The sequence below is a fragment of the Somniosus microcephalus genome, chromosome 6, assembly GCF_052327205.1.
Source record: "Somniosus microcephalus isolate GS21.2 chromosome 6, FLI_Smic_1.0, whole genome shotgun sequence".
Classification (NCBI taxonomy): Eukaryota; Metazoa; Chordata; class Chondrichthyes; order Squaliformes; family Somniosidae; genus Somniosus; species Somniosus microcephalus.
In genome coordinates this window covers 204588413-204607449 of record NC_140992.1, presented here as the reverse complement: position 1 = coordinate 204607449, position 19037 = coordinate 204588413, and the positions used below count along the sequence as shown (strand labels likewise).

The 19037-nt window shown below is 43.1% G+C and overlaps 1 protein-coding gene across 3 annotated transcripts in view; it reads right to left on the bottom strand.

The window, feature by feature from the left end:
* fhod1 (formin homology 2 domain containing 1) overlaps positions 1-19037 on the bottom strand; it is a 510535-nt gene that overhangs the window by 128001 nt on the left and 363497 nt on the right. For all 3 annotated transcript variants that reach the window (XM_085991267.1, XM_085991268.1, XM_085991269.1), the window contains exon 10: positions 7616-7983. In XM_085991267.1, the coding sequence (XP_085847393.1) occupies positions 7616-7983 (368 nt within the window). The remainder of the gene's footprint in view (positions 1-7615; positions 7984-19037) is intronic.

Below are 19037 nucleotides of genomic sequence, written 5' to 3'. Positions count from 1 at the left end.
CATTAAATATATTCAAGAAGGAGTTGGATATATTTCTTAAGGTTAAAGGGATCAAGGGATATGGGGAAAAAGCAGGGACAGGGTACTGAATTTGGATGATCAGCCATGATCGCATTGAATGGCGGAGCAGGCTCGAGGGGCCGAATGGCCTACTCCTGCTCCTATCTTCTATGTTTTAATGTAATTCTTCATTAAGATGGAGAGTGAAGTAGTTGATTCAGAGACTTGGGTACTGAATTTAAATAAAGGAAACTACGATGGTATGAGGCGCGGATTGGCTAGGATGGATTGGGGAATGTTACTTAAAGGGTTGACAGTGAATAGGCAATGGCAAACATTTAAAGATCGCATGGATGAACTACAGAATTTGTTCATCCCTGTTTGGCATAAAAATAAATTAAAAAATGACTCAACATTGGCTAGCAAGGGAAATTAGGGACAGCATAAGATCCAAGGAGAGGACATATAAATTGGCCAGAAAAATCAGCAAACCTGAGGATTGGGAGCAGTGTAGGATTCAGCAAATGAGGACAAAGGGATTAATTAAGAGGGGGAAAATAGAGTATGAGAGTAAGCTTTCAAGGAACATAAAAACTGACTGTAAAAGCTTCTATAGATATTTGAAGAGAAAAAGATTGGTAAAATCAAGTGTAGGTCGCTTGCAGTCAGAATCAGGGGAATTTATAATGGAGAACAAAGACATGGCCACCAATTAAATACATACTTTGGTTCTGTCTTCACAAAGGAGGACACAAATAAACTCCCAGAGATGTCGGGGAACATAGGGTCAAATGAGAGGGAGGAACTGAATGAAATCAGTATTTGTAGGGAAATGGTGTTAGGGAAATTGATGGGATTGAAGGCTGATAAATCCCCAGGGCCTGATAATCTACATCCGAGGGTACTTAAGGAAGTGGCCCTAGAAATAGTAGATGCATTGCTGGTCATCTTCCAAAATTCTACAGAATCTGGAACAGTTCCCATGGCTTGGAGGGTAGCGAATGTAACCCCAGTATTTAAAAAAGGTGGTGAAGAAAAAACGGGGAATTATAGACCGGTAAGCCTGACATCGGTAGTGGGGAAAATGCTAGAGTCCATTATAAAAGATATAATAGCAGAGCACTTGGAAAACAGTGACAGGATCGGACAAAAGGTAAATCATGCTTGACTAATCTACTGGAATTTTATGAGGATGTAACTGGTAGAATAGATAAGGGAGAACCAGTGGATGTGGTGTATTTGGACTTTCAGAAGGCTTTCGATAAGGTCCCACATAAGAGACTAGCATGCAAAGTTAAAACACATGGGATTGGGGGTAAGGTACTGAATTGGATAGAAAACTGGTTGGCAGACAGGAAGCAAAGAGTTGGAATAAACGGGTCTTTTTCCGAGTGGAAGGCAGTGAGTAGTGGGGTACCACAGAGATCGGTGCTAGGACCCCAGTTATTCACAATATATATATTAATGATCTAGACGAGGGAACTAGATGTAATATCTCCAAGTTTGCAGACGACACAAAGCTGGGTGGGCGTGTGTGCTGTGAGGAGGATGCCGAGAAACTCCAGGATGATTTGGACAGGTTGGGTGATTGGGCAGAAGCATGGCAGATGCAATATAACATGGATAAATGCGAGGTTATCCACTTTGGTGTCAAAAACAGGAAGGCAGATTATTAACTGAATGGGAATAGATTGGGAAAAGGGGAAGTGCAACGAGACCTGGGTGTCCTTGTGCACCAGTTGCTGAAGGTAAGCATGCAGGTGCAGCAGGCGGTTAACAAGGCAAATGGTATGTTGGCCTTCATAGCGAGAGGATTCGAGTACAGGAGCAAGGATGTCTTGCTGCAGTTGTACAGGGCCTTGGTGAGACCACACCTTGAGTATTGTGTGCAGTTTTGGTCACCTTATCTGAGGAAGGATGTTCTTGCCATGGAGGGAATGCAGCGAAGATTCACCAGACTGATACCTGGGATGGCAGGATTGACGTATGAAGAGAGATTGGGTCGATTAGGCTTATATTCGCTAGAGTTTAGAAGAATGAGAGGGGATCTCATTGAAACTTATAAAATTCTAAGAGAACTAGACAGGCTAGATGCAGGAAGGATGTTCCCGATGGCGGGGGAGTCCAGAACCAGGGGTCACAGTCTAAGGATAAGGGGTAAGCCATTTAGGACTGAGATGAGGAGGAATTTCTTCACCCAGAGAGTGGTGAACCTGTGGAATTCTCTACCACAGAAGACATCGAGGCCAATTCATGAAATATATTCAAGAAGGAGTGAGATATATTTCTTAAGGCTTTGGGGATCAAGGGATATGGGGAGAAAGCAGGGACAGGGTACTGAATTTGGATGATCAGCCATGATCGCATTGAATGGCAGAGCAGGCTCGAGGGGCCGAATGGCCTACTCCTGCTCCTGCTCCTATCTTCTATATTTCTATGTTTCTATATTGCGTTTCCTGGCCTTTCACGTTTTTGGACCTCTTCCTGTTCTTTTTCTCAATTTTTTATTTGTGTACTTTTCCCCAAACACAGATTCAACACTCAAGGCACTTGCTTCTCAAGGTGTCTCAACCGTGGCTAACGAGGGAAATTAGGGATAACATAAGATCCAAAGAGAGGACATATAAATTTGCCAAAAAAAGCAACAAACCTGAGGATTGGGAGCAGTTTAAGGTTCAGCAAAGGAGGACAAAGGGATTGATTAAGAGGGGGAATATAGAGTATGAGAATAAGCTTGCAGGGAACATAAAAACTGACTGTAAAAGCTTTTATAGATGTGTGAAGAGAAAAAGATTGGTGAAGTCAAGCGTAGGTCCCTTGCAGTCAGAATCAGGGGAATTTATAATGGGGAACAAAGAAATGGCGGACCAATTAAATACATATTTTGGTTCTGTCTTCACAAAGGAGGACACAAATAACCTCCCAGAGATGTCGGGGAACATAGGGTATAATGAGAGGGAGGAACTGAAAGAAATCAGTATTTGTAGGGAAATGATGTTGGGGAAATTGACGGGATTAAAGGCGTATAAATCCCCAGGGCCTGATAATCTACATCCGAGGGTAATTAAGGAAGTGGCCCTAGAGATAGTAGATGCAGTACTGGTCATCTTCCAGAATTCGCTAGACTCTGGAACAGTACCCATGGATTGGAGAGTAGCTAATGTTACCCCACTATTCAAAAAAGGTGGTAGAGAAAAAACAGGGAATTATAGACCGGTAAGCCTGACATCGGTAGTGGGGAAAATGCTAGAGTCCATTATAAAGGATGTAATAGCAGAACACCTGGAGAACAGTGACAGGATCGGACAAAGTCAACATGGATTTACAAAAGGTAAATCGTGCTTGACTAATCTACTGGAATTTTTTGAGGATATAACTGGTAAAATAGATAAGGGAGAACCAGTGGATGTGGTGTATTTGGACTTTCAGAAAGCTTTTGATAAGGTCCCGCATAAGAGACTAGCGTGCAAAGTTAAGGCACATGGGATTGGAGGCAAGGTATTGACTTGGAAAGAGAACTGGTTGGCAGACAGAATGCAAAGCGTCGGAATTAACGGGTCGTTCTCCGAGTGGCAGGCAGTGAGTGGGGTACCGCAGGGATCGGTCCTAGGACCCCAGCTATTCACAATATATATTAATGATCTAGACGAGGGAATTGGATGTAATATCTCAAAATTTGCAGATGACACAAAGCTGGGTGGGAGAGTGTGCTGTGAGGAGGATGCCCTGAAAATCCAGTATGATCTGGACAGGTTGGGTGATTGGGCGGAAGCATGGCAGATGCAATATAATGTGGATAAATGCAAGGTTATCCAATTTGGTGGTAAAAACAGGAAGGCAGATTATTATCTGAATGGCAATAGATTGGGAGAAGGGGAAGTGCAACGAGACCTGGGTGTCCTTGTGCACCAGTCGCTGAAGGTAAGCATGCAGGTGCAGCAGGTGGTTAAGAAGGCCAATGGTATGTTGGCCTTCGTAGCGAGAGGGTTCGAGTACAGGAACAAGGATGTCTTGTTGCAGTTGTACAAGGTCTTGGTGAGATCACACCTTGAGTATTATGTGCAGTTTTGGTCGCCCTATCTGAGGAAGGATGTTCTTGCCATGGAGAGGGTGCAGCGAAGATTCATCAGGCTGATACCTGGGATGGCAGGAATGACGTACGAGGAGAGATTGGGTCGATTGGGCTTGTACTCGCTGGAGTTTAGAAGAATGAGAGGGGATCTCATTGAAACTTATAAAATTCTGTCAGGACTAGACAGATTAGATGCAGGAAGGATGTTCCTGATGGCCGGGGAGTCCAGAACCAGGGGTCACAGCCTAAGGATAAGGGGTAAGCCATTTAGGACTGAGATGAGGAGGAATTTCTTCACCCAGAGAGTGGTGAACCTGTGGAATTCTCTACCACAGAGGGAAGTGGAGGCCAATTCATTAAATATATTCAAGAAGGAGCTGGATATAGTTCTTAAGGCTAAAGGGATCAAGGGATATGGCGAGAAGGCAGGGACAGGGTACTGAATTTGGATGATCAGCCATGATCTCGCTGAATGGCGGAGCAGGCTCGAGGGGCCGAATGGCCTACTCCTGCTCCTATCTTCTAAGGCACTTGCTTCAATCGGCATTTTGGCCAAAACCAAGCAACGTGACGTTATCATCTGTTGATATAAAAATCTCTGAGTTGAAAACATCCAGCATGAAGCTGGATTTTACTGTGTAGATAAAGTGACAAATTAGGTATTAGGCCCTAGATAGTGGAGGAATGTGCTCTAAAGTTGTTTGAAGCCAAACATCTCCCTTTAATGGATATATAGATTTTATATATATATTGCTTAACAGATGTCTAGTTACAGTAAGACGAAGCAAGAATGCCTTGGTCTTGACGATTTCCAGTAAACTAGCATTGTTATCTACAGTAAGCAGTGACTCATTTTCAATTCATCTACATTAAATAAAGAATTTTGAGACCAGCATTTATAACCTAATGCCCTTGTTCTTATGGCTGGATTTTCCAACACTTGCTAATGGATGCTTCATGCAGATAGGACTAACATAAGATGGCAGCAGATACTTACAAGTTCTTTTCGAAGGCAAAGCATATGCCACAATATAGTGCACAACAGTTCAATAATGAAATACCAGTCATTTAAGACACCTCCAGCACCAACCAGCCCTGCATGTACAGATTAATGCAGACTGCGGAGCAAAAGGTCTACCTCAGTATGGTCATAGAATCACACAGCACAGAAGGAGGCCATTCGACCCATCCTGCCTCTTTGGAAGAGCTATCCAATTAGTCCCACTCTCCTACTCTTTCCCCATAGACCTGCAAAATTTTCCTTTTCAAGTATATATCCAATTTCCTTTTTAAAGTTACTGTTGAATCTGCTTCCACCACCCTTTCAGGCAGTACATTCCAGGTCACAACAACTACATGTGCACTTCTGATTTGATATTTGTATGGGTTTCATCGAATGCAAAGCAGAAAACTGTTTTTTTAAATCATAAGGAGAAACATAGGTGATACCAATTTACAACTGCCACCTTTGTTATGGTCTCCATATTTAACTTTTCTTTGCCAGGAGTCAAAATTCACAGCAGACGAAATCATAACTAAAGTGCAGCAAACCAACTTCTTGTGTCAGCTAGAGATTGTTGCTAGTGCAGTTTATTTAGAGCTGCACATAACACATACAGACCAACAGTCATAAATCATCATGCAGTAAAGTGAAGTGTACGGCTTGTATGATCTTAACACTCTGAACCAGAAATACTTAGCATGCTATGTAGTCCCAGTGAAATGGCGGGCGGGGGGGGAGCGGATTTTATCTTCTTTTTGCTCCCCTCCCATTTTCTTAACTATCTTCATTCTATGGTTTCACCACACATGTAGACACTTCATTGTATACTGACCACTCATTAGGGTCTTGTTTTTATTTTCTCAATAACTATTTTTGATCCTCCTCAAGCTATTGACTCCTAGAGCTGTGATTCCAGTACCTCACTCAAGTGGCCATCATTCTTGCACGAGTCTGGACAGCAAGTGCTATTCGACTCATGCAGGTCATCACTGCGGGACTTGATCCTCACCCGATGTCCACACCCATGTGCCTCCAGCAAGAGTTGCTAGATAGCAATCAAGAGCAGACACCCTAGTGAATTTCTTCCTCCATAACCCAGGGGCACCAAAGGCAATTCTTACAGCCATATTGCTGCCCCAACTATGACCAGTTAACTCAGAACAAATCAGAGATTGAATTTGGTACCTTCCTGGTCTGTATGGCTCAGCTGGATAAACTTGCTGGACCATTGGGGGAGTTCAGAATCCTCATGCATTATTACATCAAGTTGTGGACTGTTTTTCTTTAGTGCTTGTTTCAGTGCACTGTATTTTGTTTCCGTAATAAGTTTGGACAGTTACTGGATCTGCTTTACAGATACACATTTTCTTTAAACTGACTTTCATTATTTCCATGTTATATGTTAACATGTTAAAATATGGTCACGTCAAAGTAAGGGGCACCCTTCTAGCGCAATAACATTCAAATAATTGTGGTTCCCCATGACCTAATTCCTCACCATCCTCTTTAAATCAGGAATGCCAAGCAGGCTATGGACTTTTCTCTTTTTATGAGATAGTACTCTTACGTGGATGAGCTGGGCAGTGCGAATAATTCTACATGACATGCCATAAGAAGGCAAGTTTAAACCTTCATAATTGGGTAAGAATAGTGTCTCATATACACACACGCACACACAAGTCTGCTTTTGTTTCTGGGTTGGATGCAACCCTGGGCAACAGAGTATGAAGCAAGTATATTCAGCTCTAAAATACCAAGTCAACTCCAATATAACTTGACAAGAGCATACCCAATTCCTTCGCTTTCAACAGAGTAATGTTTCCTGTCAGGCCAGAATCTAATGTACCATTTGCTGTTGGCTATTGTACACAGTCTGTGCAGAAAAGGTTGAACAATGGTATGCTACAGTTAAAGGGCAAGGGGCCAAATATTCCAAAATCAGCACAATCACTTTAGAGACTAAGTGGGATAAAAACATGTTTGTACTGTCATAATATCTTGGACTACATCTCTGTGATGCTCCACATAAAACACAACTGAAACATAAGCCAGCCAGCCAGTGCCATGCATCATTCCAAGAATTAAAGACGTATTGAATTTTTCTTAGCTGGTAATATGAATGACAGTCAATAGACCCCTCTCTTTAAAATGGAACTGAATATGTACGAAAAATGCATAATTAGTGTGAATTTAAAAATGATTAAGAGCTCAGTAGAAAAGGCCAGCTGCAGTCATTGAAAGGAAGAAAGAACTTGCATTTATATAGTGTCTTTCATGACCTTGGAACGTTCCAAACCGCTTTACAGTCAATTAAGTACTTTTTTTAAAATGTAGTTACTTGTAACACTTAATCATCTCAACAAAAAAAGGTCTGTTCACATATTTGCTATTGTTGGACCTCATCGCTGTCTTGTTAAGAGTGAAAAATGACATTCATAACTGTACAGAAAAGCATAATGCAGCATACCAGCTGTCACCTAGTGTCCAAAATAAAACAATTCACTAATATCATACAGGTTACATGCAACATAACAACTTACTCCATTGAAGCTTTTACTCGGTCTACAGCTGGTGAGTTTAAGTCACTTGCAGGTGTTACAGGTGCAGTTGAAGTTATCACAGAATGGGTTTCGGAGTCAGGTTGTGCTGGGTGGATGGAAATCACTTTTGAACTCTTAGCATCAAGCCTTGTAGGACTGATGGGGCTCAGTCTTTCAGGGGTTGGGCTGTGCGGTCTAGCCTGTGCTGGGCTGGTTGGTCTAATTACTGCTGATACATCAGCCATGTTTTGTCCTGAAGATCGCCTGTTTTTCCGTCCATCATCCCCATTTGGGGTTAGCTTCCTCCTGTCTCTACGTGCGTTTGACATCTGTCCATCATCTTCACCGTCTTCATGCTTCAGTGCATTCTGAGTACAGAAAAATCATAGTGAGATCTGGAACACATCTAGCATTTGCATTTCATTCAAGGGATCTTCTGGTAACGTAAACCTTTATACACACAGGGACTGAAAACCTTGGAACAGCATTTCTACTGTCAACTCTTATATCTGACTGAAAACAATAGAATTATTTTACAATCAGAACCAATTAGTATCACTTTGATATGAAGGGAAAATCACAATCTAAAACCATACAGCATCTTGGTATTGCCCGACCATTAACACACCAAGATGGAAGCTTTCAACAATCTACATTTGCTTGGGATAAACAAACGGATGTGATCTTGCGCATCCCGATTTTCATCGCTCGACTGTTGCCAGCCGTGCCTTCAGCTGCCTAGGTGGCAAGCTGTGGAATTCTCTCCCTAAACCTCTCCACCTCTCTCTCCTCCTTTAAGGCGCTCCTTAAAATCTACCTCTTTGACCTCACCTGACCTAATATCTCCTTATCTGGCTCAGTGTCAAGTTTTGTTTGTCAGCGGGCGAAATCTCGGTGGGGATCGCAGAGCGGCGGCAGTACAAAAGGCTCCAAGAGACCAGGTAAGCCTCAGAGCGCCAGCGGGCGAAATCTCGGCGGGAATCGCAGAGCGGCGGCAGTACAAAAGGCTTCAAGAGACCAGGTAGGCCTCAGAGCGGAGCGAGAGTCGGTGGGAATCGCGGAGCGGTGGCAGTACAAAAGGCTCCAAGAGACCAGGTAGGCCTCAGAGCGTACCAATCTCCAATCTCAGAGGGAAAGAAGAAAAAATAATCGAAGTGTGACGTCACCAGAAAGCAGGTAAGTGATTGGTTGGTGAGTATTTCTCTCTTTATAAACTTTAACTCTGTGGTTTATAGTTTCTAAAGTCTCTGTGATGTAGCGGGGACTGTTTATAAACCAGGGCCGTTAAATATACTATTTAACGGTAGTGTAATTGGTGGGATTGATTTGATTGAATTTAATTGCAATTAATTAAAGGGTAAGACATGGCAGGAGAGCCCGGCCCTGTTGTATGCTCCTCCTGCGCTATGTGGGAACTCAGGGACACTTCCTGTGTCCCTGACAACTATATGTGCAGGAAGTGTGTCCAGCTGCAGATACTGGCAGACCGCATTGCGGCGCTGGAGCTGCGATTGGATTCATACTGGACCATTTGCGAGGCTGAGGAGGTCATGAATAGCACGTTTGATCAGTTGGTCACACCGCAGGCAAAGGTTGGACAGGCAGAAAGGGAATGGGTGACCAACAGACAGAGTACTAGGCACAGGCAGGTAGTGCAGGGGTCCCCTGTGGACATCCCCCTCTCAAACAGATACACCACTTTGAGTACTGTTGGGGGGGATGGCTTACCAGAGGAAGGCAGCAGCAGCCAACTTCCTGGCACCAGGGGTGGCTCTGCTGCACAGGATGGGATGAAAACGAGGGGGAGAGCTATAGTAATAGGGGATTCTATTGTAAGGGGAATAGATAGGCGTTTCTGCGGTCGCAAACGAGACTCCAGGATGGTGTGTTGCCTCCCTGGTGCAAGGGTCAAGGATGTCTCAGAGCGGCTGCAGAACATCTTGGAAGGGGAGGGTGAACAGCCAGTTGTCGTGGTGCATATAAGTACCAACGATATAGGTAAAAAGCGGGATGAGGTCCTAAAAGCGGAATATAGGGAGTTAGGAGGTAAATTAAAAAATAGGACCTCAAAGGTAGTAATCTCAGGATTGCTACCAGTGCCACGTGCTAGTCAGAGTAGAAATAGAAGAATATTTCAGCTGAATACGTGGCTAGAGGAATGGTGCAAGGGGGAGGGATTCAAATTCCTGGGACATTGGAACCGGTTCTGGGGGAGGTGGGACCAGTTCAAACCGGACGGTTTGCACCTGGGCAGGGCCGGGACCGATGTCCTAGGGGGAGTGTTTGCTAGTGCTCTGGGGGAGGGTTTAAACTAAAATGGCAGGGGGTTGGGAACCTGAGCAAGGGGACAGAGGAAAGGGAAACAAGGATAAAAGCAAAAGATAGGAAGGAGAAAAATAAAAGTGGCAGTCAGAGAAATCAACGGTTTAAATCAAACATGGCCACAGTAAATAATAATTCTAATAGGTGTAAGAGCGTTAAAAAAACAAGCCTGAAGGCTTTGTGTCTTAATGCGAGGAGCATTCGTAATAAGGTGGATGAATTAGCTGCGCAAATAGAGGTAAATGAATATGATTTGATTGGGATTACGGAAACATGGCTCCAGGGTGGCCAAGGCTGGGAACTCAACATCCAGGGGTATTCAATATTCAGAAAAGATAGGCAAAAAGGAAAGGGAGGTGGGGTAGTATTGCTGGTTAAAGAAGGGATTAACACAATTGTAAGGAAGGATATTAGCTCTGATGATGTGGAATCTGTATGGGTAGAACTGTGAAATACCAAGGGGCAGAAAACATTAGTGGGAGTGGTATATAGACCTCCAAACAGTAATGCGGAGATTGGGGACGGCATTAAAAGGGAAATTAGAGAAGCATGCAATAAGGGCACAGCAGTCATCATGGGTGACTTTAATCTACATATAGATTGGGCTAACCAAATTAGTAACAATACTGTGGAGGAGGAATTCCTGGAGTGTTTAAGGGATGGTTTTCTGGACCAATATGTCGAGGAACCAACCAGAGATCAGGCCATCTTAGACTGGGTATTATGTAGCGAGAAAGGATTAATTAGCAATCTTGTTGTACGAGACACCTTGGGTCGGAGCAATCATAATATGATCGAATTCTTCATTAAGATGGAGAATGAAGTAGTCGACTCAGAGACTAGGGTCCTAAATTTAAATAAAGGAAACTACGATGGTCTGAGGCGCGAGTTGGGTAGGATTGATTGGGGAGTGTCACTCAAAGGGTTGACGGTGGATAGGCAATGGCAAACATTCAAAGACCGCATGGATGAACTGCAGAATTTGTTCATCCCAGTTTGGCATAAAAATAAAACAAAAAAGGTGGCTCAACCGTGGCTAACAAGGGAAATTAGGGATAGCATAAGATCCAAGGAGAGGACATATAAATTGGCCAGAAAAAGCAGTAAACCTGAGGATTGGGAGCAGTTTAGGATTCAACAAAGGAGACAAAGGGATTAATTAAGAAAGGGAAAATAGAATATGAGAGTAAGCTTTCAGGGAACATAAAAACTGACTGTAAAAGCTTTTATAGATATGTGAAGAGAAAAAGATTGGTGAAGTCAAGCGTAGGTCCCTTGCAGTCAGAATCAGGGGAATTTATAATGGGGAACAAAGAAATGGCAGACCAATTAAATACATATTTTGGTTCTGTCTTCACAAAGGAGGACACAAATAACCTCCCAGAGATGTCGGGGAACATAGGGTCTGATGAAAGGGAGGAACTGAAAGAAATCAGTATTTGTCGGGAAATGGTGTTAGGGAAATTGATGGGATTGAAGGCCGATAAATCCCCAGGGTCTGATAATCTACATCCTAGGGTACTTAAGGAAGTGGCCCTAGAAATAGTTGATGCTTTGCTGATCATCTTCCAGCATTTGATAGAATCTGGAACAGTACCCATGGATTGGAGGGTAGCTAATGTTACCCCACTATTCAAAAAAGGTGGTAGAGAGAAAACGGGGAATTACAGACCGGTAAGCCTGACATCGGTAGTGGGGAAAATGCTAGAGTCCATTATAAAAGATGTAATAGCAGAGCACTTGGAAAACAGTGACAGGATCGGACAAAGTCAACATGGATTTACAAAAGGTAAATCGTGCTTGACTAAGCTACTGGAATTTTTTGAGGATGTAACTGGTAAAATAGATAAGGGAGAACCAGTGGATGTGGTGTATTTGGACTTTCAGAAGGCTTTTGATAAGGTCCCGCATAAGAGATTAGCGTGTAAAGTTAAGGCACATGGGATTGGGGGCAAGGTATTGACTTGGATAGAGAACTGGTTGGCAGACAGAAAGCAAAGAGTTGGAATAAACGGGTCTTTTTCCGAGTGGCAAGCAGTGACTAGTGGGGTACCGCAGGGATCAGTCCTTGGGCCCCAGCTATTCACAATATATATTAATGATCTAGACAAGGGAACTAGATGTAATATCTCCAAATTTGCAGACGACACAAAGCTGGGTGGGCGTGTGTGCTGTGAGGAGGATGCTGAGAAACTCCAGGATGATTTGGACAGGTTGGGTGATTGGGCAGAAGCATGGCAGGTGCAATATAACGTGGATAAATGCGAGGTTATCCACTTTGGTGGCAAAAACAGGAAGGCAGATTATTATCTGAATGGCAATAGATTGGGAGAAGGGGAAGTGCAACGAGACCTGGGTGTCCTTGTGCACCAGTCGCTGAAGGTAAGCATGCAGGTGCAGCAGTCGGTAAAAAAGGCAAATGGTATGTTGGCCTTCGTAGCAAGAGGGTTTGAGTACAGGAACAAGGATGTCTTGCTGCAGTTGTACAGGGCCTTGGTGAGACCATATCTTGAGTATTGTGTGCAGTTCTGGTCGCCTTATCTGAGGAAGGATGGTCTTGCCATGGAAGGAGTTCAGCGAAGATTCACCAGGCTGATACCTGGGATGGCAGGAATGACGTATGAGGAGAGATTGGGTCGATTGGGCTTGTACTCACTGGAGTTTCGAAGAATGAGAGGAGATCTCATTGCAACTTATAAAATTCTGACAGGATTGGACAGACTAGATGCAGGGAGGATGTTCCCGATGGTCGGGGAGTCCAGAACCAGGGGTCACAGTCTAAGGATAAGGGGTAGGCCATTTAGGACAGAAATGAGGAGGAATTTCTTCACCCAGAGAGTGGTGAACCTGTGGAATTCTCTACCACAGAAAGCAGTAGAGGCCAATACATTAAATATATTCAAGAAGAAGTTGGATATATTTCTTAAGGCTAAAGGGATCAAGGGGTATGGGGAGAAAGCAGGGACCAGGTACTGAATTTGGATGATCAGCCATGATCGCATTGAATGGTGGAGCAGGCTCGAGGGGCCGAATGGCCTACTCCTGCTCCTATCTTCTATGTTTCTATGCCAGCCGTGCCTTCAGCTGCCTAGGTGGCAAGCAGTGGAATTCTCTCCCTAAACCTCTCCACCTCTCTCTCCTCCTTTAAGGCGCTCCTGTCACGGGTGTGGGGAGCCACGGGGCCGTGTAGATACGGGGCCGTGCTCTCCGGGCAAGGTAGGTTCTGGACCCAAGTGCAGAAACCAGGCTAGAGGCAGGTAGACAATCTTTAAGGTACTTTACTAGATTCACACATAACTAGATTCATACAAGGAACACAACAATATACATAGAACTCGAGACAAGTTACAAAACGGCTAGTCAAGAATAGGAACTCAGGACAGCTTCCATGAGGCAACCTACTTGTCCATACTGAGCTGGGATAAGCTTACCACAAGCGCAACCAGCTTGCCGAGACGAGACTCGAGACAAGCTATCACGAGGGGCTGCCACAGGGGTAACAGGCGTATCAATACAGAGCTCAAGACAAGCGCCAACATGGCAACACGCTAGTCCAGCCCAGCACCTTATCAAGACTAAGAACAACAAGAACACAGACTTAGATACATCTTAAATACAGAGCTCGAGAACCATGGCAGCCAGCTAGTCAAAGCCAGCAGCCACAGAGCGAAGGCTAGTCCCCGGTTAGGACTGAGCACAGAGGAAAGCAACCACAGAACTTATATACCAAGAAAACCAGGTGAAACCCATGAACAGCTAACAGGCCGTTAAGAATTAACACAGGAGGCTAGGAACAATTAACAAAGGCTAGGAACAATTAACAAAGGGCTAGAAACAAACAAGTGAAGGTGCCATCTAGAGGTTACAGAAGGAACTGACTGGCACCCTCACAGCTCCTTAAAATCTACCTCTTTGACCTCACCTGACCTAATATCTCCTTATCTAGCTCAGTGTCAAGTTTTGTTTGATAACGCTCCTGTGAAGCCCCTTGGAATGGTTTACTACATTAATTAAAGACTATATATAATTGCAAGTTGTTGTTGTCAGATTTTAGGTGGGATGTAAATGAAAAATTGGAATAGCAACAGTCTAGTGAATGTCTACAGCCCTTATAATGGTTGCACTGTGAATAGAAGTGAAGGGGAGTATGTGCAGACTTAAGCTCTGCCAATAAAGTTAAAGAGTCAATTTTTACAATGCATTTTTGTGTTACAGAAATCAGAAACTTTTTTCAAATTCAGCCAGAAACTCTATTCTTTTTACTGGATACTTGACCGGGTCTCCTCTACAGTAGGTTGTTTTGCCCTTTATGTGGCTTGAATATAGACACAAGAATGAACAGGAACATCTCAGTAAGTCAGCTTTTACAGACCTCACTATAAAGACGATAATAAAGGAATGGACGGAAGGGGGAAAGAGCAACGACGGAGGGCATGTGGAGAACAAAACAAAAGCAACTGAGTAAAGCTGATCAAGAGCAAAGCAGTAAATTTAAATATTTTATATACAATTTACTTGCCTTGTAAACTACATTTTTCCAGTATTTCCTTGTTGATTATCCATTTCTGCACAGACCAGAATAGCTCAACAATTTGTTTTCATATTTTTTTTGTAATTGTGTTTGTATAAATATGAGGGGGGAAAATCAGTTTCAATACATACTTCTTAAGTGGTTGTTTATATGAAAATTCTGATCATGATTTGGAACAATGACAAAGCTGTACGATTATGGATGGACTCGGCATTACTCAATACTTTCTAAATGGATTTTTAAGAAAAAAAACTAGAAATCATTCCAGAGAACTCTAAAAATAACTTAGTTATGCCTTATAAGGAAGAAAAATCCAAGTATTGCTACACAGTTAATCTATCCACAGCCAAAACTTCAAAAACACATAACATTACACAAACTGACAGGTTTCTTATTTTGAGAGTGACATTAGATTTTATGTGCACCATCTGATTTATCTGTGGGTTTTTGCACCCGAGTTTCATATGACAGTGAGCAATGGAAACATAAAAATGTACAGTATTTTAGAATGCAGTGGAGCAAGGAGAAATAAAGAGAATCTGAGGACTGTTCAGCATGGAGCTAATTATGGAAAAGCACACCGATTTATCAAACTCTACGTGTAGGCAAATCAACATGGAAAAATGAAAGGAATGAAGTGGTGTAAGCATTTCAAAGTAAAAGAACAGCCTTCCACAGCTAATAATGGCAAACTACTTTTAAATGCCATCCATTTCTAGTAAAAACTGCGTGAAACCATTTGTTCTTTGCCATATTGAATACATTCCTTTGTTAAAACGAATATGTATGTGCATTTGCAGATTGAGTTTATATTCACAATGGCCAGACTCATTGGGTTGGATTTTGTGAATGGAGGCAAGTTGGAGGCGGGACAGCTGCTTGTCGTGTCAATGTCCCGCCTCCATCCTCGCTTGACCAACCAGAGGGATTTTCCCCTGATTGACCTTGTTAAGCCTGCCCTGCGGGCTCAGTATGCCAATTAGGGAGGAATTCACTGACAGAGCACGTCAATGTCAGACGTGCTATCTGTCAAGACTTCTTCAAAGAAGAAATGTCAGCGTTTGACAGCTCTGTGAAGCTGTGAAACACTGACATTCTCTTTAGTTTGATGAGCCCTTGTGTTCAGGACTCATCAAACCTTTCAGATTTATAAATGTCGCCTGGCTGATGGTATGGAGGTTCCAATAGCCAGTATGTGAAATTGACAAGGAGGATGTCGGCTCTCCCGACCCACCGCGGCTGAAGGCTGTAGAAAGAAAACAAGGTAAGTGAATACTTTTTAAAACTTATCACTCACCTTGCATACTTACCACTCCACACTTGCACCCATCACTCACCTCTACACCTTACTTCCAGGTGCCTCCGACTGCCGCAGACCTCCTCCACGTCTCCTCCAACCTGGCGGGGTTCTCCGAGGTCGGGAAGCCTTCACCTGTGAAGGTAAAATGACACGAATCCTTTTTTCTGCCTGTTAACTACCTGTTAACAGGCAGTTAAAAGGATTAAGTTCCTTTCCCGCCTCCAGGAGACGGGACCCGAAGCTGCACATCTTTCCGTCTCCTGGCAAAAGGGCACGGAGGCGGGATGGGGCCGGCTTTGCCATCCGCCCCCACTTTCTCCGAATTTCCCGGCTGTCCCGTCTCCATGCCCACCTCCTCGGGGCTTGGAAAATCCAGCCCATTACCTTGCTGTAGCACTTACTCAATTCTTGTGGTCACCACCAGATCAAACCAGTTTTATTTAGTGCCAGCAGTAATAGTATTTTTGTTTTAGCTCACCAAAGCCATAAGCCAGGGACCAAGTATTTCTGCCATGTAGGTAGTAAGGCCATTTGGAATGAGGGCAGGTCCTGGAGTTATCCTTTCAACACAGAGGACCAAAGGCCTATTAGGCTAACATCAACGGCAAGCTTCACATGTTTTTCTATCAAGAATGTATCGACTCTTGTTGCTGATATGACAGGAGTCCATGATGGTGTTTCTTTTCTTCTTTTGCAACTTGAGAAAAGAAGGTCTATTCAGATGTTCAGGTGTTAACCTTTAGTTTTGTACTCAACATTCTACTTTGCACCAGCTGCCATTTCCAATATGGCCAGGAGACCAGAGCTCAGATTCCAAATGTCAATTTGGTCCAAATAGAGTACAGTGGAGCAAGGAGAAATACAGAAAATCTGAGGACTGTTCAGCATGGAGCTAATGATGGAAAAGCACACCGATTTATTAAACTCTACATGTAGGCAAATCAACATGAAAAAATGAAAGGAATGAAGTGTGTAAGCATTTCAAAGTAAAAGAACAGCCTCCCACAGCTCATAATGGCAAGCTACTTCACCCTTTTAAATGCCATCCATTTAGTTTTATAGGCTTAGAAAATGCACCATACAGTACAAGAAAAAGTCGTAAATGGCATTATAACAAGAGGAGCCATTGGGCAATGGCTAAGACAAGAAACTAACACAAGCAGGTGCCAGTATTACCAAAACAGGGCTGGCCTCAAGACAGAACATCAGAGGTTTTAAAAAACGCTACAATAGAGAGCATTAAAATGAGTGTCAAGTATATTAAAATTAGACACCAGCAGGAATAGAGTGTCCAACTCCTGTAGAAGAGGGAATGAAAACTTCAGTTTACTGAAACCCACCCCACCACCTCTCTACCCATTGAAGGAAGCTGCCAGAAGGTTTTAAGAGAGTCATCACAACAGCTGATTGAGCTACTTTTCAGATCATCTCCGTGCATGCAGAGTGCAGCGGCAGCCCTATGTGCCATCGCATGATCAGAATAGATTAACAGATATATAGCAGATTAATCCATCACAAGATCCACAGACCTAAAAGACAATGAGTGATTGAAGATCAATTGCAGGCTTGGTGATGGTCTTGATCTCTTCTAATGATGGAAGCCAGAAGGGTTGAACTTTGGAGCAAGTTGGGAAAATGTGAAGAAAGTCATCAACTCCTCCTGAATTTCTCCAACATGAATTGAGGATCAGGAGTTCAAATGGTGTAGAGGCATTGAGGTAAAATTATTGTGTTGAACATTTCCATTTGAATTAGGATGCAGCTGGTTGCTACTTGGCTCATTGTAATCTGCTGGATAATTAGCTTCCATCTGCTAATCTGAGATAGTTATATTCAGTTCTCCTTATCCTTTCCCCATCCCTCCTGCACTCCTCTGAACATCCCTCATAGACTGCAGCACAATGAATTTTTAAAAACAGAGAAAACAATTATTTCTTCCAGAAAGGAAAAGTCATCCAATGATTTACACCAAATATGTTAAAAAGAGATGTAACTGGAGATAGTGCCAGATTATACCACCTGCAACATGAAATTGGGCCAAGAGATAGACACAATATTGGATGGCATTTCCCCAATGGTTGAGAAAGTCATCCTAAGCCTCTTTCAGTTTTTACATGCTTCTGCAAATAGAGTGCTCATATGGTGTTCCCACCTAGCAGGGAGAAGGTACTGTCCTTAGTACACATAGAAACATAGAAGATATGAGCAGGAGTAGGCCATTCGGCCCCTCGAGCCTGCTCCGCCATTCAATGCGATCATGGCTGATCATCCAAATTCAGTACCCGGTCCCTGCTTTCTCCCCATACCCCTTGATCCCTTTAGCCTTAAGAAATATATCCAACTCCTTCTTGAATATATTTAATGAATTGGCCTCTACTGCCTTCTGTGGTAGAGAATTCCACAGGTTCACCACTCTCTGGGTGAAGAAATTCCTCCTCATTTCTGTCCTAAATGGCCTACCCCTTATCCTTAGACTGTGACCCCTGGTTCTGGACTCCCCTACCATCAGGAACATCCTTCCTGCATCTAGTCTGTCCAGTCCTGTCAGAATTTTATAAGTTTCAATGAGATCCCCTCTCATTCTTCTAAACTCCAACGAGTACATGCCCAATCGACCCAATCTCTCCTACACAATCATTTTACGTTGAATTTGTCAGGTGGCCGTTACTTAAGGATTGGGCTTCACCATCAGCACTCTTTGGGATCGAGCCTATTAGTTTAATACCAGCCCAGAGTTGCTTACTTTTAAAATAAACAATACATGGATTGTTACTGCTGGCATCAAATGTGTCTACGAATGAGGTAGTTCAAAAGAATTAGGAAAACCTTCAACATTCACAGTTAATTTTTGTTCATTTTTGTAAAAGCTGATGACATCATCCGGGAGGTTTCTTGATGAAGTTCTTGAGCTTCAATGCAAGAGGGAGCGGAATTGACAAACAGTTAAAATGTCAAATTGCCCAAGCATCCTGCGGGCCTGTACAAATTAATTCACCTCTTGCATAATTTTCTCTTTCAGACAAAGCTCCTCCAATGAAGTTATCAGTTTTATAAGAAAATGTTTTTTTTTAATCTTAACCAAAATAGACCAAAAAAGGGTAAATAGATGGAAAATGCTGCAAATGCACAACACATGAAAGAGCATCTGAATAAAAATGGCAGGTTACTGTTTCAGGTGAGAGTACCATCAGCGATGATGTGCGTTTCTACCATTGTTTCCCCCTTTCTCTCAGATCTCACTATTTATCAAAAGCATGTTAAAGTTAATC